Source organism: Mirounga angustirostris, unplaced genomic scaffold (genome assembly GCF_029215605.1).
Source record: "Mirounga angustirostris isolate CCGP_5_RB_7025 unplaced genomic scaffold, mMirAng1.0.hap1 SCAF_4, whole genome shotgun sequence".
In the NCBI taxonomy this organism is placed as follows: domain Eukaryota; kingdom Metazoa; phylum Chordata; class Mammalia; order Carnivora; family Phocidae; genus Mirounga; species Mirounga angustirostris.
In genome coordinates this window covers 100,614,138-100,636,937 of record NW_026991712.1, presented here as the reverse complement: position 1 = coordinate 100,636,937, position 22,800 = coordinate 100,614,138, and the positions used below count along the sequence as shown (strand labels likewise).

General features: G+C 37.5%; 1 protein-coding gene across 1 annotated transcript in view; it reads right to left on the bottom strand.

The window, feature by feature from the left end:
• The window catches only part of VAV3 (vav guanine nucleotide exchange factor 3), a 359,026-nt gene that overhangs the window by 53,481 nt on the left and 282,745 nt on the right, over positions 1–22,800 (bottom strand). The window contains exon 20 of the mRNA XM_064588729.1: positions 10,070–10,206. Within this exon, the coding sequence (XP_064444799.1) occupies positions 10,070–10,206 (137 nt within the window). The remainder of the gene's footprint in view (positions 1–10,069; positions 10,207–22,800) is intronic.

Below are 22,800 nucleotides of genomic sequence, written 5' to 3'. Positions count from 1 at the left end.
AGTATCACAACTATTTTCCTAGGTTATTTAACTTTAATTGTGGATAAAAATATATATTTTTGGCACACTGATTACAGTTCTACTGCTTATAATTGCCTTTTGGTTCCAATTAGCTTACAAAATTCTCCCTGTGGAACATTTGGGTATTCATAAATGACAATGGAGCAAATAAAACCCCATGATACAGGACACAGGATCCTCATTGTTTCATAAGCTTTATTCTAAGAAGAAAACACATAAAGCTCTTTATTGTAACACACACACACACACACACACAAACAAAAAGACCCCATAGATGGCATGGCATGATTTTACATTTGCTTGTTTCTTTCTCTTGCCCTCTCTCCCTCTCTGATAAGTATAATTTGTATCTCTTCTGGGAAAATAAAGTTTCTAATAGGAATAGTCTCAGCATGAAGGATGTTTTCCTTCCTTACTAAGTCCTTATTATCATATACTGAAACAACTTTAAAGCAACAGGTTTATCATCAGTCCAATGACATGACTAGAACGGTTCCATATGTTGTTACTCTCAGTAAAAACTATGCCTTACACCTGCACTAGGAAATGTACTCTAAATGGCCAATTTCCTCTTTTATATTCATTTCACTTGAAGACAATTTTATGAAACTTTCAAGGAAAGAGAAAGAAGACAACAAAGACGACAAGAAAAAGCTGCCAAAATGAATCCCTTCAATGCAAGGACCGTACAGAGAATATTTTTACGGCTCAATTGTCAACTCATTGTTTGAAAGAAGTTATAATGAAAATGCAGATACCCACTCACTTTGATAGCATTAGAAATTACTGTTGTTATAATAATAATATAGACTACACTATAACAGCTATTCATAGAAAGTTCCTGATAGAAAGTGGAGGATAATTTGTATTCTCTGGACATAGAGTATGTAGAAAACATGACAGTCTACAATAAAATCCAACTTTCCACACTGAGTAAAGTGACTCACTTGAAAAAACAGAGGAGAAAACAGTTTAGTTTTAAAAGCATAATTTCTTGAAAATTTCCAAATAAGCCAAAGCACTTAACTAGTACAAAAGACATTTTTGAAATTCAAATGCAAAGCCACTGTAATATTGCAATAACTAATCCATATTGTTATCCACAGTTTTAACTTTACATGTATTTGTAACAATATGATTATAAAAGCGTTAACACAAAACTCAACATGGAAACCAGCTGCATCACCTATCCTAAGCTTTGATCATTCCTTAGGTCATTAAACCACAAGGTTAGAAACCAGTTGTCCTTTTTTCTGTGATCAGTACAAAACATGAAGTCAGACACAAAGTACTTGGACGGATGAATGGATGAATAGTAGGAGCTACTATTTAGTGAGCACTGGGCTAGAACTCTTTCATATATCATTTATTTTATTCTGTATGCATTTTACAGATGATAAAACCGAGAGTAATCTATGTAAGGTCATGATGCCAATAGATGGCAGTATCAGTAACTACTACTCAGCAAAATGAGGTACAATTTCCAAAATTCTAACACAGAAAAGAAAAACACTTAATTTATTTTTCTGGTGCTAATTATGTACAATCTCAAATGAGACCAAACCAACTGGGTAGGGTCCAAAAAGGAGGTGCCTAAAAACTATCTTCTCAGAAGCAATTAAATACATATACATAAACACACACACACAGTGCATGAGTGTGCGCATGCACGTGCATATGTGTGTGTGTGTCTCCAGTGCGGAGTCACATCTTTTAGGATGCAAACCATAAAGTGCCTGTCTTCTTTGAATATGACTATCAACAAAGTAATGTACATGGATCCATTGTAAGCACACATACAAACTCCTATGACTTCAAAGGATCAAAACAGCAACTTTCTTTACACATTTAGATCCAATACAGAGGAAAGACTTTTGTTCAGAAATTTTTAAAACATGTCATTCTAAATCATGCCATTGAGTAAGTACACATCCAGACCAGTTTCCTAGATATACCTTCCATATGTACAGTCTATAAAACAAAAGCTGATTTTATCACGATAGCCTTGGAGAACTGCAAGATGTGAATTATCTTTTGAACCAAAGAAAACACTTATATATCAAGTTCAGTATGAAGTTTGTAGCAAATATATTTTAATTGCAAACTAGTTCTTTGAAAATGTTCCCTTTATTTGGTAACTATCAGACACAAAGTACTGAGTTCACTGTAACACCTTATCTTGTAGCTATGCTTAATAAGTTGGTTTGCTACCAATGACCCATGAGTCAGCTGGAAATAATGTCATAACTCCATGAACTCAATTGGATCACCCTAGTCAATGACTTCCATTGAATTTATCTAGGGTCTGCTGAACCCAGACCAATTGTACCCTGATCTCTGGAAGTGGGGTTGTGTGTTGACATTATTGCAAAGCTCCCAGATGACTCAGAGTTGTGAGCACAGCTCTGGTCCAGCCCTTGTCCTGTAACGAAAGCCACATAGTGATTAGCTTGACCCAAGCCATATAGCTGGTTGGCTACAGATGCATGACTTGAGTCAGGTTTTCGCACAGCACCACTGCTCCTTTCAGTAAGGCTAGAATCTGTTGGCTAAAAAAAGCTAAGAAGTACACATAAGACAATTCTGACTCATGTTACATCCTTGTTGAAAACATTAGATGAACTTTTAATTTATCTCTGAAAACTCAAACATATTGCTAGCTCCCAGCAAGCATGAACGGGTCTTCTAAAGACAGGAGACATAATATCAAACCAATAATTGGAGTTGATAATTGAAATGTGAGCAGTGTCTGAGTAGTGAGTATAGAGTTGACACTCAATATATATTTGCTGATCTGAAATAAATGTGCTAATTGTTTTTCTCTGCTGTAGACATTAGCCTTACTTGTTCCTATTTACCATCCTCTCCTCAACAGATACACACATACATTTTGTCATACAATGGTCTCATTTCTCTTATAATTTTCCTGAGAGTTTCCAAAGCCATTATACTAACATCATACCAGAAAAGCTTCATGCTTCCAGGCTGTTGAGAGGAAATGACAAATAATTATGTCTTTCTTATCATCTAAAAAGAATAGGAAGCAATACAATTTAGTAAAAAGAACACTGGGCTTCCAGTTCTTCATGTAAGGATCTTGCAAGTCATCACTCTGCCTAACAAGTAAAACACTGAATAGATTGAAAAAAAAAATCAGCAATTCTTCTTGGATCCCTAAGAGAGGAAAAGACACAAGACAAACCTCAGCCCCCAGGACTGGAGAGACAGACCGGCAAACACAGGGAGTCAGAGCTTACCAGAGCAGAGACTCCCCAGCAGAAACTACTGTGGGATCCAGTGCCAAGGCTGGGCTAGGAGAACCTGAACCGATATTGACAAATTGCTGAAGGTCCAGCACTTACAACTCTTAAGAGTTAAACAGTCCAGGGGACCAGTCATAGGGGAAACCCACAATACTGTAACACTACCCTTAAGAGCTTGGCCAGATTCATACAGTAAATATGAGAAAAATCCCCAGCTTCTGGAAGAGGGAGGGGAAAAGGCACTCTTTTTTTTTTTTTTTTTTTTTTAAGATTTGTTTGAGAGAGAGAGCAAGTGTGCACGCATGTGAGTGGGGGGAGAGGGAAAGAAGCAGACTCCTTGATGAGCGGGGGGAGCCCCACATGCAGGGCTAGCTGTCATGACGCTGAGATCATGACCTGAACTGAAATCAAGAGTCAGATGCTCAGCCCACTGAGCCACCCAGGTGCTCCCACTCTGCTCTTCTTAACAAGACATGCCCTCAGGAAAAACGAGTTAAAGGAAGCCTGACCTGCTGGGGTATTATCAGAGTCTAACTGACCCAGGGAAAGGAAATAGTCAGCTCTAGCTCACTCTACCCATCTTGTCCCACCATGGCAGGGAGAAAAAAAAAATGACAAACAACACTTGTGAAGTTCATTGTCCAGAGGCATAGGCTCACTAAAACAGAAATATATCTGGGAAATCCCTAAATATTTGGAAACTAAATAATGCACTTCTAAATAACCCATAAGAAAGTTAAAAAACAACAACAACCATAGAAAGTATTTCAAGATGAACAAAAATGAAAATACAACCCATATCAAAATTCTTAGGAGGCAGCAAAAGTAGTACTTAGAAATCTATAGCACTGGGGCGCCTGGGTGGCTCAGTCGTTAAGCGTCTGCCTTCGGCTCAGGTCATGATCCCGGGCTCCTGGGATCGAGCCCCACATCAGGCTCCCTGCTCAGCGGGAAACCTGCTTCTCCCTCTCCCACTCCCCCTGCTTGTGTTCCCTCTCTCACTGTGTCTCTCTCTGTCAAATAAATAAATAAAATCTTAAAAAAAAAAAGAAAAAGAAATCTATAGCACTAAATGCCTGTATTAGAAAAGAGAATTCTCAAAGCAGTGAGGACCTTAATAGAAAAATAAGAATAAATTAAACCCCAAATAAAAAGGCAGTAATAAAGAACAGAGCAGAAATCAGTGGAATGAGAAATAGAAAAATAGAACCAATGAAACAAAACCTCATATGAATTCAATAAAACTCATAACCAACTAATTAAATTGATCAAGAAAAAAAGCAAAGACAAATTACCTATGTCAGAAACGAGAGGGGACACTGCTAGAGTCTACACAAAAACTACCAAAGCTCACTCAAAAAGAAATCAATAACCCGAATAGCCATATATTCATGAAGGAAACTGAACTGTAAAAAAAAAAAAAAAAAAAAATTCCTGCAAAGAAAACTCCAGGCCTAAAGAGCTTCCCTGGTAAATTCTATAAAACACTTTAGGAAAAATTAATGCTGATTCTAAAAAAACTCTTTCAGAAAATTTAAGAGAAAGGAATAGTTTCCCATTCATTCTTTGAGTGTTAAACTATTACCAAACCTGAACAAAGACATTGCAAGAAAACAAAACAATAAATAAAAAGGACAATATATTATAACCAGTTGGGGTTTACTTCAGGAAAGCAAGATTGGTTAGACATTGGAAAACTAATGTAATACACCAAATTAATAAATTTAAAAAATGATAAAATCATTTCCATTAATGCAGAAAGAGCATTTGGTAAAATCCAACATGCATTACTGATAAAAACTTTCAGCAAACTGGGCCTAGCATGGAACATCCTCAACTTGATAACAGGTATTTATAAAAAACTACAGATAACCTCATAACTAATGGTAAAGGACTTAATGCTTTCCCCCCCTAAGATCAGAAATATGTACCTTTTCCCAAATTCTAGGAAACATTTTCCTGGATGTTCTAGCCACTGTTATAAGGCAAGAAAGAAATAGCATTCAGATTGCAAAAAATATAAAAATAAAAATAATAAATAAAAAATAAAAAATAAATATAATAAATAAAATAAAAAAAAAAATAAAAAAAAAATAAAAATAAAAAAATAAAAAAAAAATAAAAATAAAAAATTATTCACTGACAACATGATTGTCTATATTTTATTTTTTTATTTTTTTAAAGATTTTATTTATTTGACAGAGAGAGACACAGTGAGAGAGGGAATACAAGCAGAGGGAGTGGAAGAGGGAGAAGCAAGCTTCCCATGGAGCAGGGAGCCCGACGCTGGGCTCAAACCTAGGACCCTGGGATCATGACCTGAGCTGAAGGCAGATGCCCAACGACTGAGCCACCCAGGCACCCCTGATTGTCTATATTTTTAAAATCTGCTAGAATTGGGGTGCCTGGGTGGCTCAGTTGGTTAAGTGTCCAACTCTTGATTTCAGCTCAAGTCATGATCTCAGGGTTGTGAGATCGAGCCCCGTGTCATGCTCCATGCTCAGCAGAGTCTGCTTGAGATTCTCTCTCTCCCTCTCCCTTTGTCCCTCCCCCCGCTCATCACTCACTTGCTCTCTCTCACAAAAATAAATAAATCTTTTTAAAAAATCTGCTAGAATAATTCTAATTTAATTAGAATTCCTATAAGTGAGTTTAACAAGGTTGCAGGGTAAAAGATCAATTTCCAAAAATCAATTATATTTCTATACACTAGCAATAAATAGAAAATGAAATTTTAAAGCCACCATTTACAATAGTATCAAATGAAATGATTAAGGATATATGACAAAGATGTGTATGTCCTTCACTCTGACAACTATAAAACATTGCTGAAAAATTAAAGACCTAAATAAATGGAGAGATATACCATGTTCAGTGGTCAGAAGACTCAATATTGTTAAGATGTCAGTTTTCTCATACTGATCTATAATTCAACATAATCCCAATAAAAACTGCAGCAACCTTCTATTGGTGAGATAAGATGTCTCCAAAATTCGGGCGCCTGGGTGGCTCAGTTGGTTAAGCGACTGCCTTCGGCTCAGGTCATGATCCTGAAGTCCCGGGATCGAGTCCCACGTCGGGCTCCCTGCTCGGCAGGGAGCCTGCTTCTCCCTCTGACCCTCCCCCCTCTCATGTGCTCTCTCATTCTCTCTCTCTCAAATAAATAAAATCTTTAAAAAAAAAAAAAGATGTCTCCAAAATTCATATGAAATTCAAAGCACCTAGAAGAGCCAAAATACCTTTGGAAAGAAAAAATCTGGAGGACCAACACTGTCTGATTTTAAGACATTATTTGTCGCAATAATCAAAATAACATTGTATTAGTTTAAAGATGGAGAGAGATCAGTGGAACTGAATAGAGAATCCAGAAACACACCAACACATACACAGACAACTGATTTTCTACAAAAGTGCAGAGGCAATCCAGTGGAGAAATGACTGTCTTTTCAACAAATGGTGCTGGAACACAAGGATTTCCATATGTGAAAAAATGAATACCATTCATGAAAAAAATGAACACATATTCAAAAATAACTCAAAATGGACTATAAACCTAAATATAAAGCTTAAAACTATAAAACTTCTAGAAGAGAATGCAGGAGAATATCTTTGTATCCTTGGGGTAGGCAAATATTTCTTAAATACAATGCCCATATGCATGATCCTTAAAGTAACAAATTAAACTCGACTACAACAAAGTAAAAACTTCTGTTATATATATACACAACATTATTAAGATAATAAAAAGTCAGGCAACAAGCTAGGAGAAAATAGGTGGAAATAATGTATTTTATTAAGAACTAGGGGGCAGTGGGTGGCTCAGTTGGTTAAGCATCTGATTCTTGATTTCAGCTCAGGTCAAGATCTCAGGGTTGTGAGTTCAAGCCTGCATCAGGCTCCGCATTCAGTGGGGAGTCTGCTTGAGATTCTTTCTTTCTCCTTCTCCCTTATTGGACTGTTAATAGTCAAATCACTTAGAAAAATAGTTTGGTAATCTCTCATAAAGTTAAACATATATCTACATGTGATCCACCCATTCCCCTTTCAGTATTTACCTAAAAATGAAGCATATGTCCATATAAAGACTTATACTTGAAAGTTCATAGAGTTTTATTTGTAATAGCCCCAGACTGGTCATAATAGGCTAAAGGATAAATTGTGCTATACCCATACATAGAATAATAATAAGCAATATGAAGAAAGAACTTGTTTCATTTAGCATAACATCCTCCAAGTTCTTCCACACTTTTGCAAATGGCAGGATTTCCTTCTTCTGGAAGTCTGAGTAATATCCCATTGTGTGTATATGTGTATACAAACACACACACACACACACACACACATCACTGAGGGACACTGGGTTACTTCTGTGCCTTGCCTATACTTACCTATGTGAAAAATCTAAAATAGTCAAACACATAGAAATATAGAACAGAATGGTGGTTGCCAGGGACCGGTGTAAAGGGGAAATGGAGCAGTATTAGTCCAAGGGTACAAAGTTCAAATTGTGCAAGATGAATAAGTCCTAGCGATCTACTGTACAGCATAGAGTCTGTATTTAATAATACTGTATTATGTACTTAAAAATCTGCTAAGTGGCTAGATCTTAAATGCTATTATATAAAAAAATAAATGAAGAGGGCAGGGGGAAACTTTTGGAGGTGAAGGATAGGTTTACGGCATAAACTATGGTGATGGCCTCAGGATTTATACTTATCTCCAAGTCTGTCAAGTTGCATACGTTAAATGTATATAGTTTTTTGTATTCCAATTATACAATCAATAAAGTGGTTTTAAAAAAAGAACTATTGTTACACAAAGAGACATGGTTTAATCTCAAAATAATTATGAGTGAAAGAAGCCATACAAAAACTAATATATACTATATGATGCACTATATAAAATTCTTTTTTTTTTATGTACTCTATAAAATTCTGAAAAATGCAAACTCAGTCTGAAAGCAGAACAGTGCTTGCCTGGGGATTGAGGAAGGGCAACAGGTAGAAGCAGGAGGGAGTAATTATAAAGGGGCACACACAAAAACTTTGGGGGCTGGTTTTTATCATCTTGATTAGTGATGGTTTCACTTGTATATTCATTTGTCAAAACTTACCAAATTATACACTCAAATATGTGCAGTGTATTATGTATTGCAATACTTTTTAAGTGGCATTAGTGATCCAAGTAGGAGTAGTTTCTGCAGGGGACTACATTATAAATAGGGCATAAGGAGGGAGAGACCAAGTACAGATTACTCTCTCAAGAAGTTTAGTTTTGAGACTGGAAGAGGGAGTCTCCATACTAACATAACAAGACAGAAGGTTAGTTAATGTGTTTTAAGATGGGAGGAGCTTAAGTATATTTATTTGCCACAGAAAAGGAGCTAGTGAAGAGAATGGAGTTGAAAATGTAGGAGTCAAGAGCCAGTTGATGAAATGTGGGATCAAAAAACCACGAAGAAAAAGAAGTCTTGAATAAGAGGAATCTTACAGGTACACATGCAATTATGTTTTGTTTTGGGGTGGAATGTGCAGGACTGGACTGAAGAGTGGGTAGAATTTCAGTCCGCCATTCTATCTCTTCCACTTTTGGAAAGAATGAGGTATGAGAAGGGTAGGCTACTAAAGAAGAATAATGGAGTTTTGGAAAACTCATTGGCCACAGCATTGGCTACAGTGCTTGGAGATAAATGTTCAATCTAGAAGCATTCATCTGTAACAAAATGGCAGACCATAAATAGTTTTAAGCCAACAAAATAACTATCATTTATACATGTACACAATGGATTATTATCCACTAGTTCTTCCCTGCTCTCTCCACCCCTAACCAAATTTCACTTATGTGCTAATCTTTTTTCTTAAGCCCATGCCCTTTTCCCTCAACACACAATAGATTTTTAATGAACTCTTTAATTTTATTGGGATATATTTCTAACATACGCATGTAAATAGAGAATACTTTCATGAACAGCAATGTTCTACCATCCAGCTTTATCAAATCTTAACACTATTCCATATTGCCCTCGCCTAACACAATCCTTCAACCAAATATAGGCTTACTGGACAAGAGAGATTTCATCACCAGCAAACATCAGTATGCTCACTTACTTTTCACATTTCATACATTTCATGAACAATGCCCAGAGCACCTCTGAGAACTTCAGTATTTCTGTGGGTAGGCACAAATCAAATATGGCCAGAAATGGCCACTGGCAAGTTAATTAGGTGGTTCCCTGAAATGAACCGTTAATATGTTAAAGCAATGCAAATTAGATCATACCCCCACAGGTCCTAGATTTGGAAAAAATGCTCTGGCAAAGTATGAATTTTTAATAAAAATGGTAATTATGATTCACAGCACTGATCCTATTTTTCTTTAGTGTTCTAATGTTCATCGCCACTTTGGCATTGGTAAACATGGGAAGGCTAATAAAAAATATTTTCCCCCACCTCATGTAAAATTTCTAAAGCTGAAAGCATGCAGTCACTTTCTAAAGAAAGAGCTTTATTTTTTTTTTTAAAGATTTTATTTATTTGAGAGAGAGAATGAGATAGAGAGAGCATGAGAGGGGGGAGGGTCAGAGGGAGAAGCAGACTCCCTGCCGAGCAGGGAGCCCGATGCGGGACTCGATCCTGGGACTCCAGGATCATGACCTGAGCCGAAGGCAGTTGCTTAACCAACTGAGCCACCCAGGCGCCTGAAAGAGCTTTATTCTTTAAGCAGCAATAAATCATCCATTAAGTAAGAACAAAAACCAAACCAAACCGCTGTCATTTGGATCGTACCTGCCAAAACAGACTGTGTGCATCTCCTCTCAAAAGCTCAACTGTATCCCCTGCCTGGATGTGCAGTGGGGGTCCTTCATGAAGAGCTGGGGGTGGTGCTCCAGCATAGTTCTTAATGACCTGCATCTTTGGTAAACCTGAAAATAAGCAACACAACTTTTAGAATTGAGAAAATAATGACATGTGAAGCCTTGAAAGTACTTTAAAATAAAAGCAAGGCCATTAACATTAAAAAGGTTTAATAGCACCAAGGCCAAGTAAACATTTGAAGTAACTACAATGGAATGCTTTTCAACCTTCTTATTATTTGAGAAGGTAATGGAATAAGACACATATTTATCCCCTAATCCCTTACATACTTTGCCTCTGCCTCACCATCAATCTCTTTTTAGTTGAAAAAATATTTCTTTCAGCTGATGCCTGCTTCATAAAAAACACATCACGTACAGTTTAATAGAAAAGAATCAATTTTTTCATCAACTCTATCCTTTCTGCCTATTACTTTCCTCTTGGGCACTGGCTGATTTCATCACTAAGGAGGCTCACCCTTTCTGTGTATGTATCACAGTGCCCAGTATAAGGCTCATATCTTAAGGTTATCTTTGTAATTCAAAAGCAAAAAGGTGATGGATGTGCCACTGCAATACTTAAGACATTTATATGGAGAAATTCTTCAGGCTCAAATTTAGGCTTGCAAAACAGACCCAATAAAGAGAACATGTCTAAGCCAATAGCATCAACAACACTTGAAATACAGGTCCATCCTTTTTCTTTGTATTTCGAAGAACATGCAATGAAGGCCTAAGTTCAGTATTTCATTTTTGAGAACAGCTTCAATTGCACGCAGGCCTAACTACACCAATATTGGTCACAAATGGACAACTTCACAGTCACCTTTTCATTTAGAGGTAAGATGCTCCCTCCTGTGAGTGAGAGCACTCAAACATGATATTTGGTGCACATTCAGGAACTCAAGCCATTGCTTATTACACATCAAGACTCTCTATTCTAGGGCGCCTGGGTGGCTCAGTCGGTTAAGCGTCTGCCTTCGGCTCAGGTCATGATCCTGGAGTCCCTGGATCGAGTCCCGCTTCGGGCTCCCTGCTCTGCGGGGAGTCTGCTTCGTCCTCTGACCCTATCCCCTCTCATGTGTTCTCTCTCTCTCATTCTCTCTCTCTCAAATAAATAAATAAAATCTTAAAAAAAAAAAAAAAAAAGACTCTATTCTAATGATTGACCACAGTAAAGCTGTAACTGGCTGGAAATGCTGCGCCTGACAAAGGAGGAGCATGTGTGATGGTCATTCAGTTCTAGATGTCCGAGTTACGTTGTCCAGGTTACACAGGTTACACAGACCTCAATATCTACATGGAATGCTCCTGCAAACAATTTAATAGAGTCCTCACAATCCTTTTTTCAACAACCACCCCAGATGGGAGAAAACAAGTGCGGCTGTAAATTAGGCAGAACTTAGTTAACACTTTCTTATACACCCATCCATCAGAAGGCAGGAGGACTGAAAAACGTTGGGCCCTTCACCCCAATTTAGCGGCTGTAGCTGCTAAGGCATGTTACAAGTTGCTACAGCTCCCCTTTGTGCCCCAGAACCCCTGGAGGGATGACTTTCATCCCACATCTTTCGTGGAGTGTTTCCCGACCAGATGCTATAAGGTGGCGCCCTTACGCAAACAGCAGACTTTACTGTCTTTCCCAAAAACAACACTCACTCGACAGAACTCAGTCAAGTGTTTATCAGACTTGATCTCAACATGCTGTATATGCCATGAGGAGAGAAAGAGCTTATTTTATGCTTTCTATCAAGTTGCTGTTGTTTATTTTATATGAAACCTAAATATTTCCTGCACACAACTGATTTAGAAGTTCAAAAGATGGAAGAGGATGCAGTCTAAAGTAGAATTTTTTTAAACAGAGTCTGGTCTGAATGATAGTTGTTCCATGTTGGGGGCCAGAGTTGTGGTTAGCCCCAGTTTTATGGAGTATTTTTAAGTCAAGGAAAGCATTTCATTCAGTAGGCTCCCTTGATAATTTTGCTTTTATGTCAGTTTTAAAATAAAGGCTGAAGGCAAGAAACAAGAGTTTTTAAACCTGAAATAACTGATGTGGCCTCAGAGACTGGGACCAGTGAAGTGCTTGGAAGGGCTCTGGCCTTCCCTGCGGTTGTCTCTGTGGCCAAGACCCACCAAGACAAAATCAAGCAGTGCGTGATGGAAATAACAGTTCTATGATTGCCAACATGCCCGAGTTAGGCCATTCTCAAAAAAATGCCTGAAAACGCGTAGAGTATCTAGGGGAAAAAAATTAATGACACTTCACCAGCCAAATATAAATTAGGGATTAATATACGGCATACCCAGGCGACAAAGGCGGCTGTGAAATGTAAGGCATGGAACAATGCTGCCTTATTTATCTTTTTTGATGGACTGCAATGCCCATTACACATGGCCTACTAAAATCCTTTCTAAAATTTAAAGTCTTACATATATTAATATTCTCTGGTCAGGAAACAAGACCTCAGTAGTCTTAAAACTTACCTAGAACTAAGTCATCTTTGAAATGATGACTTGATTTTTACAGTCTTACTTATTGCTAATTTTTTCATTTACTGTATCTCTTCTGCTATGACTTTCTTCTTGGTTATGAACTTCATTTGGGAAGTTGATCTAGGAGCACACTAGCATAAGGTATGTTGCTGACCTCATTCTTAAAACAAAACTGTGTGACCTTTGCCAAGAATGATGGTTGAGCCCAGGTAATTGCTAAAAAGACACTGCTACTAACCTGAATTCAGCCATAAGTGACTTTCAAAATACAGCGTTTATTTGATTCATATTTTTTGTGTGTGGAATGAGTTAGGAGTTTATAATGGAATTTATATTTTTTAGTCATTTGTTAGAATAATCTCTGGCTATTTATTTCTGATAGGTCAGCACTTCCCATTTCAGGATGATCTGTCATCAGGGCAACAGGGCTCCAGAAATCAAAGAATAAAAGGGATCGAATAAGGCCACTGTGACATGATGAATTCTGACACCTTGACCTTGCCTCTGGTGCTTGCATATAATAGGAGTTCTATGATACTGGTCTTACGAATGGCTTACATTCCTTTTATTAAAAAAAAAAAAAAAAGAAGAAAAGAAAGACACAGTAACATTGCTAAGAAGGTGAACATAATCCCATTAATGGATAGATAAAAATGCAATTAAAATAAGAAGAGAGAATGGGTTAAACTTCATGTCAGCACTCAACCATCAGTATAATTGTTAACACAATCTAATCCCACAGCAGGCATCCCACCTCATAAATGAGATCAAGAATGGAGAAGAAATTAGATGTACACATACTCCTATTTCAAATAGCCATTTAGTGTTGATTTACTGCAGGTTTTCTTCTCTCCTTATAAAATATTCCTGACAGGTTCTAACCTCTCTTTAAAAATGTCCAGCACAGAACATTCACTACATGTCCTTATAACTCATTGTTGGGCATAGTTTATTAATAAGCTCTATCTAAAATTTACTCCAAAATCCCTGTGTAACTTCTCTCCATTGACCTGCCTCCTTCCATCTGGAGTTATGCTGAAGGCAAATCTCCTTTTTATAGATTAGCCTTTCAAAATTTGTTCAGGCTTAAAATCCCTGGTTATTCATATTTTCCTTTAGCTATCCATACTTCAAGGAATTCTGAGATGCAAAATGTTATAAATCTACAAAAGTAGATGACAGTTTCCCTCATTAACTATGACCAATCAGAAATAAATAACCAAAAGTTATTCTAAAAACTGATTTTAAAAATATAAATTCCATTATATTATAAAATCACAACTCATCCCAGAAAGCTGCTTCTTTCCTCTTGGGTAAACACAGACCCAAGCATTGTTCAGTTTCTTTCTGCTCCAGAACAGCATTTATAATGGATAGGTTGGTACAGTTAGAGGGCTGCCCATCAAAATTTGAAAATATATCGTGCAACGGCCTTCAGATATTAAATGCAAAATAATCATATATAATTTCAACATGTACAGCTAAGCAATGTAGGAAGTTCCCAAAACTTTAATCACTTATCTTTATCTAAAGGAATATAATTAAAATGGCTAAGACTAATTAGCGCTTCTGCCAAATGTTATTTTAGCTTGTTTCATTCCCTACAACAAATGCTTTGCTGTACAGCTAACTACACATCCTTGATATACAACTTCTGGACAGTTTTGCCCTTTAACTTTTGTTCACACTAGTCATTATACTTAGTCTTAAATCAGACAAGGTCCCCAAGTCATCTTAAGCATGAAGAATTAACAAACTAAAGAATCGGCAATATTAAAATTACGGCTATACTCTAGTAATAGTTATCAGGTTCCAGTTAAATAAAACTGAAGCCAATGTAATTACAAGGCATGCTAGAGTTTTCCAGAATAATATGTAAGTGAAAGGGGATGTGAAGATTTCCTTCCAGATTTGAATCCAATGCCACTAAGAATGACACATGCCAAGAAATTTTTTAAAAATAATTTTTTAAAGTTATTTCTAAGTAGAACCGTATTTGAAAGTTTGCCAGATATAAACTATTTCACTGACAATTTTCACATAAACCCTCAAACTTCAGTGAACAGCCTACTGTACCACTATCAACCACTTGGCTTTTAAAAAAGAGTGATGGCCACAATATAGATTAGCATTTATACACGATGCTGATATCACTGTCCTAATGCAACGGGCTTCCCTGGGCGATAACTTAGAGAAGAGTGCTATGTACTAGATAAATGGGCTGTCAGTAATGTGCTGGCCTTTCACCTCTGAGGCCTAATTTAAAATCTAAACACAGCCACATTAAAAAATAATTAATTCTACAAGATGTCAGAGAATGTAGTTGGTTTATCCTGGGAAGCTGATTACAAGCATCACATATTCATTCATTTCTTCAATGTCCTGAGCATTCCATGAGTTCTGGGCATGGTGGATTGACAACAGAACAAGGACATGCTTCCTGCCCTGAAAGAGCCTACAATCTACTGACAAGGCAGTTGAACTCAAATACAGTACAACTGGGCATGGGCTCTTGTCCAGTGGGAAATTTTTCAAAATACGCCTATCTATAAGCATTTCAGGGAATGTTTTTTGTATGTCTTCAGAACCCTGAAATATATATCACATGTTTCTATAAGTTTCCTAGGTGTCGTTTCCAAATCCTAGCCAGGTTAGGGAATCACACTTTGTGGCTACATGAGCCATTCATCATGACCAAGGGTTCCAAACCTGCTTTTGAGAAAGCTACAGCAAAACAACATGTTGCCAACTAAATCCTCTTTAATGTCTGGGCTCTTCCTGATAGAAGTTCACAACTGAACAATCTTGTCTGATGACCAGGCTGAGCAGAAAAAGCAGCTCACAATTTAGGTAGCTGGGATGCTGGGCTTCCCCTGCCCACCACATCTCCTAGGGCTCTTTCCAACTAAGCAGTGCACTTTCATTCACTCGTTGGTCTTCATAGAGAAAAGGAGCCTTATAATGGAAACCATGTGTTACAACAGAAACAGACAATTTGGTGGAAAACAAACTGGTCTAAAGAACTAATTGTTCACAAAGGTAATACTCCCCATCAATGATTTCAAAAATTTTCACCCAGAGAAGGCTACTCTTTCCTTTTATAAACAATGATGAATCAGATGAGGGAAAGAGCACTGTCACTCCTCTTATAAAAACAAGGATCAGACAGAGATACGTTCCTTCGACTTTAGAAACACTGACTATGCACTCTTTGGCACTGCTTATAGGAGTATTAGTAAATCAGGATGAAACATATAACACCTTTTGAAAGTTTTTTTTTTCCTTCATTCACTAAAAAGATTTTATAGGCTACCAAATACAAAATCAATACAAAATTTCGTGTGTTATTTTAAAATCCACACAAATTTAATATTCTGTTCCATCAAATATGTGCGCTTTAGTGAAAAGAAATGTTTCCCTAAAATCCTTAAGATTAAAGCTCTACAAGAATGTGCCTTGTATTTGTCAGACCCCTGCAAAATGACCACAGCCTAGGGGTGTCGGGAGGCCAATTGAAAAACACAGCCTGAGCTATCTCAACATCTTTGAAGATAGAAAAAAGAACACAATCACACAATTTCAAAGTAAGAACATAACAAACTACTCCAACCAGCTCATCTTCTACCTTATAACTAAGATTCAAAGTGGCAAATAACAATGTCTGAAGTCAAACAGCTAGCGAGAAGCAGAACTGTAACTAGAACCCTATACACCAACTGCTAGTTCAGTCCTCCTGGCTGAAGACTCATCAATCATCTGGAACCTGCAGGGACCAGGACTGTGGCAGAGAAGACATCTCCTACAGGCACTGATACATATTTGGGGATTATCTGAATCCGGCTGGGTGTCCAGCATTATCTTGGGGAGCAGGAGAAGAGGAGGTAGAACTCCCCCTTCAAGTGGTGAAAGATTGTGTGCTCCCCAGGATTAGGTGAATTCTAGGAGGAAGTAAAGAGTCCTGCTAGTATATTCTAATGACAGGGCTTTAAATCTCCTCAATGACCAGAACAAAATGCACTGGGCTTGACAATCGATGGCACTCTCAGTGCCTGACACGTCCACACGCAGTTCCGTGGATCTGTGGGCAAGTAGCCACGTGCGGTTCTTTCTACAGAAAGTTTTAATCACATAAACCACATCATTCTGCTATTATGACAACACCGGAGTCCATCAGGGAGGTTCGTGATTAAGCCAAAGGTTGCAATAAAGCTGCTGAACATGTGAGGAGGCTTGAAAGGAGACAGTCCAAAGGGGCAGTCCTCAATGGAAAGTGAGAAACAAGCCAATCATATTTGCTCCTATAGAACATGAAAGCAGGATGCAGATAAATATTAAGTCAGCAAGGAACCATGGTTTCTGACTCCTGAGAAGAGGTGACTGGGATCACTAGTTTCCAGAACTGTTGGTCCTGAAAAAGTCCCATAAAGCCTGCTGTACTCCTCCCCTTCATGGAAAGGAATGACTGGAGTGACTATTGGTAAGATGTCCTGGGCCATTTTCTTACCCTTCTAGCAGAAACCCCTGTCCCCAAAGCAACAGAGCATGTTTCTTTCTTTCTTTCTTTCTTTTTTTAAAGATTGTATTTATTTATTTGAGAGAGAGAATGACATAGAGATAGCATGAGAGGGGGGAGGGTCAGAGGGAGAAGCAGACTCCCCGCCGAGCAGGGAGCCCGATGCGGGACTCGATCCCGGGACTCCAGGATCATGACCTGAGCCGAAGGCAGTCGCTTAACCAACTGAGCCACCCAGGCGCCCCAGCATGTTTCTTTCTTGCAACCACACTAAAACTTTAACAGTCCGGTCCTAAAGTATATCTAAGGGATAAGATAAAGTATAAGCAAAAATGATTAAAGGCGCTTTGCAGGGCGCCTGGGTGGCTCAGTTGGTTAAGCGACTGCCTTCGGCTCAGGTCATGATCCTGGAGTCCCTGGATCGAGTCCCGCATCGGGCTCCCTGCTCGGCGGGGAGTCTGCTTCTGCCTCTGACCCTCCCCCCTCTCATGTGCTCTCTCTCTCTCTCATTCTTTGTCTCAAATAAATAAAATCTTTAAAAAAAAAAAAAGGCGCTTTGCAATAACCTAGTTTTCATTCAATGAATTCATTCATTTATTCAACAAATATTTACAGGTCTTGCATGTGCAGGTACTGGCTTAGGTATTGGGAATGCAGCTGTAAATAAGACTGACACGTTCCTCCCTCAAAAGTTCATATTTTAGCAGAGACAACAAATAAAATCAAATGGATATAATACTATATAGATGTATTATAAGGAATCATTTAGCAACAGGTACTGGATCAGAGAGTGACCAGGTTGTGTGTATGGCTGAAGGTGGGAGGTTTCTTTAGGAGAAGAAATCCTAAAACCTGAGGAGAAAGCAGTAATCATTTGGGAGGGGGTGTGTGGGGGGGGGATTTAACAAGCAATCTGAACAATAAACATGAAGCCTGAGGTTGGAATGAGCTTGAAGTACCTGAGGGACAGAAAAATGGTCAGTGACATTGCATGAAAGCAATTAATGAAATTCAAAATTGATATATGTAGTCTTGATGGTCTACCTCATTTTATCACTCCTTTCATACATGTATCCTGTTGAATTTTTTTGAAATTTACTGAATAGGTCGAAGGTGCTCATTAACATGCTACATCTTCTTCCTGGCTCTACTTGCTGTTATCTGCACACCCAGCTCATGCCACACCCAGGAGGGGAACAATGTGACTCGCTCCTCTTGTTCTTTGAGATTCAAATATCACTCCTGCTGAGAAAACTACCACCATTCTCTTAAGCGTGGGTTAAGTGCCTTAAACAGATGCTCTCTTAGATGTTCATGCTCACTGCTCTACCACCACTTATTGCATCAAAATTCCTTAGCCAGTACAAAACATACATACTAGGACAGAAGCATCTCTCTACGTACGGTTTCTGCAGAGTTTATGTATGCTAGACTGTGACCACCTTGGTGACAAAGATTATGTTCTTTATCTCAATGAACTTTTTTGGAAGAAAGAAAAATGGTTAGCTCTTCTTCCCTAGGAGCCACCCTTCCAAACATGCGCATGCACACCCTAGAGCACACCTCCAAAATGGCTCTCTCATCAACCATTTCTTTCCATCTTTATTTCTACCGCTCATTCAAGCATTAACTTTCAAATTGACCTTTCCTAATCCACTCTCTTAGGATGCTCGGCTGTCTTTCACATAGCCATACGAATAACTTTTTTTAAAAATATAAATTCTTTAATAGCATTCTCCTATTTAAAACTCTTCCCACTGCACTAAGAATTAAATCTGAGTTCCTGGACCAAACCTACCAGACCATATATTTCCTGGCCCCTGATAATGCTCCAATCATCTTGCTCCAATCTCACCCTTGTACACTGTTTTTCATCATAACTGACCTTTTTTGTAGTTGCTTAAACACCCTGAGCAAGTGGGCACACTCAAGAGAGTCTATATTATGAACCCTAATTTATAATTCATATAGTGATTTGTTTACCTCTTTGGTCTCCACTCATTTTCTATATATTTGTACTGCCTACGTCTGCATGATAAACGTTTTCATAATCAAATTTAGCTTTTAATAAAAATGTTCAGTTTTTGTTGGACAAATTGATTTCATCACTAGTTTTGACTTGCTTTTAACTATATTCATTTGTGTTTGTTTTTTTTTTTTAAGATTTTATTTATTTATTTGAGACAGAGAGAATGAGAGAGAGAGAGCACATGAGAGGGGGGAGGGTCAGAGGGAGAAGCAGGCTCCCTACCGAGCAGGGAGCCCGATGCGGGACTCGATCCCGGGACTCCAGGATCATGACCTGAGCCGAAAGCAGTCGCTTAACCAACTGAGCCACCCAGGCGCCCTTCATTTGTGTTTTTACCTATAACTATCAATAGGCTACATGTAACTGAAATTTTGCAGGAAATGAAATTTTTAATGTACAAAATTGTGAACATATTCCTGAAAAGTCCTTAATAATGACTCTCTTAATAATTTATACTCATCCTAAATATTCTTTAAGTTAGGTAGCTTGCATCATTTATGGGAAAAATACTTTATTACTATATGCTCAATTGCTTAATTGGCATAAAATAACACAAGTTCTAACACAGAAAGTAGCATATACTTTCTAAAACAGTGTGTTCTAGTCTCATCCCTTCCATTCCCCTGGCCCTTCTCTATTATTCTGTTTTCTCTCAACCTCCCTCCTTCCTGTGATACACTTGCTTGAGTAGTAGGGTACAAATTTAGTTGTATTCCCAAAAGATTCAGATGTGTGCAGATACGGTTTATTGATTTATATGTTAAAATGAAGAGCATATACAATTGGTATCACTGACTGGCAAAGTTTCAGAGAAAGGAAATGTTTCTAGAGCATCATTTCAATATGCCAGTTTTGTTTTTGTTTTTCTTTTTGAGGCCAGGAGCCCTTAGATCAGAGAACAACAATCAACAAATCTACATAAAAATGCACATAGCTTGCACAATCTCTTTACCCTTCTTATAAACATTCTTCTATAATAAACTTCTCAAATAGGACAACAGAAGAGTAGAAGAGCCATTTCCTCTTTACAAAATGGCACTATAATGAAATTATTAACTTGGAAGAATGTCCAACCTGCTAAGTCTTTATAAACTTGTATGAGCCCACTTCCAAACAGGATCCAAGGCCATCACAATAGCTGGCAGGGAGCTCTGAGGTTTAGTCTCTCCCCTGTTGTTTACCTTGATTTTTTTTTTCCCCTCCTTAACCTTTTTCTGAAATGAAAAAGTAATTCAAGTCAGATACCACGTAGTTACAATCTTATATATTTGTATGTGAGCAGACTGAGTAGATAAATGTATCAGTTTGAAATCAAATGAATGTATAACTATTGCTCAAAACCAGTGATATTTCATAGGAGGAGGCTGGCTGTGTATCTTCATTTGAATGTGGTAAAATTTTTGTTTATATTCCTTTTCACTGGGGCCAAAGATCAACAACCAACATATTTATATAAGAATATACATACATGGAAAACACTGTCCCCTTCTCAGGAACATTCCTTCTTAACACTATCTATATATAGTAAGGAGAGGGAACGATAACAGAAACCCCACCGTGTTGTGTATTCTTTTGAAATAACAGTGTTCTGACAATGGAAACACTATACACTAGCATGAATAGTGACTCTACCAAAGAAAGTTCTTAGGATAATTTACTCAAACATTTTCGTTTACATATAAAACTATGTGCATTTCCCACCAATGCACATAGCTAGTTAAAAGCAAAAAATGATGTTCTTCTCAACACCAATCACCTACTAAGGGTGTAATCCTGGGTTGACTAGGAAAGGGAAGATTATGGAAACCTTATACATAATTATTTCCGATCTTAATACTTAATGAATAAATCACCACCTTTCCCCACAGAAGCTGGGAAAGAATCAGATTCAAAATATTTGGGAATGCTAGGGGCACCTGGGATGGAGCTCCACATCGGGCTCCCTGCTCTGCGGGAAGCCTGCTTCTCCCTCTCCCATTCCCCCTGCTTGTGTTCCCTCTCTCACTGTGTCTCTCTTTGTCAAATAAAGAAATAAAATCTTAAAAAAAAAAAATGGGGGAATGCTAGTAAGCAACAACAGACCCATCAAACTATTATAGGAAGTTCAGAGATTTCATTTCAAAACCTCTACAGCCTTGGGATTATCAAACTGTGAGTATATATTTTACTTCCTTCCTATAAATTGATTGGGAATACCAAAAAATTAAGATATTTGCCTATAAGCTTTTGTCCTTTTTAATCTTTCAAGATATTTGGAAATGAAAAAAAAAGATATTTGGATAAGTAGGTAGAATATACTGACTTCAGGGATTGTGTGTGTGTATGTATACTTTGCCCTTCCAAGTCTTCATTTTTTTTCTCCTATCAATTCAATACTATTCTCTGCCTGGTCTTTTTTTTTTTTTTTTTTTTCTGTTCTTACTTTCCTTAAGGTGTTATTCTCTCCTTGAATTTTTAGCTTCCTATCTTTTTTTTTTCTACACAAAAAGCTTCTTTCATCAACCCTAGGTATCAGAATTATGGTTTCAACTTGTTCAAATTTAGAATAAGCTATTTAAATGGTTAGACATACAGTTGCTTCCAATCATCTGAAAAATAATAAAAATGAAATGGAACCCCCATCCTAAGGATATAATAAAAAATATAAAAGTAGTAATTATTAAAGCACAGAATGTAGACTACAAAGAAAACTACAAATGTTAAAATATTAAGAAATTGTGCCAAGAAGTTATGAATCATCTAGAATGCAATATACTAAAATAGAACTTTTAGTTTTGCCTTACTTCTCAATATACCAGTGACATTTAACACAAAGTTCACATGCAATTACAGTCTACAAAAACACCTGAATATAACACATAATCTACTAATAGGACACTTAATTCTAAAACCAAACCACTGATTTCTCACTAACTTTATACACCAGGAAAATGGCTGACCCTAAAAATACCCTTCTCCTGAGTTCTTGGACAGAGCCTGATCACTTCATTTAGAGGTTTCTCACTCCTTAATTAAGACAAACTCCTCCAGACAATGAACAAAATGTCTCTTTCCTTGCCAGTGTTCATCTCGGTGTTCATCTCATCATAGCAGTGGGATATATCCTGGGTTGAACCATAGGAACTGGCTGCTGCTGAGTGTTTTTTAAGTGCAAAAGGGCAATTTTCTATGGTTGAACCTAGTATGTACCAAAATAATTATTTCAATATACATGCACTGAGTACCTAGTATTAACGAAGTCAGAGCAAAGAGGTCTGATTGAGCTCAAGTATGGCAAAAAGCAGGCATAAATCCGTATATTGGCATTGGCTCTGTGGAGTAACATAAATTACTAACTCTGTTCAATAAATTCAATAAACATTTGTTGAGGCCCCTGTTTCCATCTCCCGTGGACCTATAACTCTTTTGAAAACCTAGTTACAGAATTTGTTTTCAAGTTCCAACAGTAAGGATATCCTAGTTTGCCCTTTGAAGCTAGGAATTAGAAGTTGTGACAGCAGAGTTCCTATCTTTTTTTCTGTAAAAATTTTTTAACTCTATAGAAAAATAGATTTTATTCATTACAAAATCCCAAAAGAATTATTTTTGTCTTTAAAGTAGACACTGTGTAAATCATTCATCTTTGTTT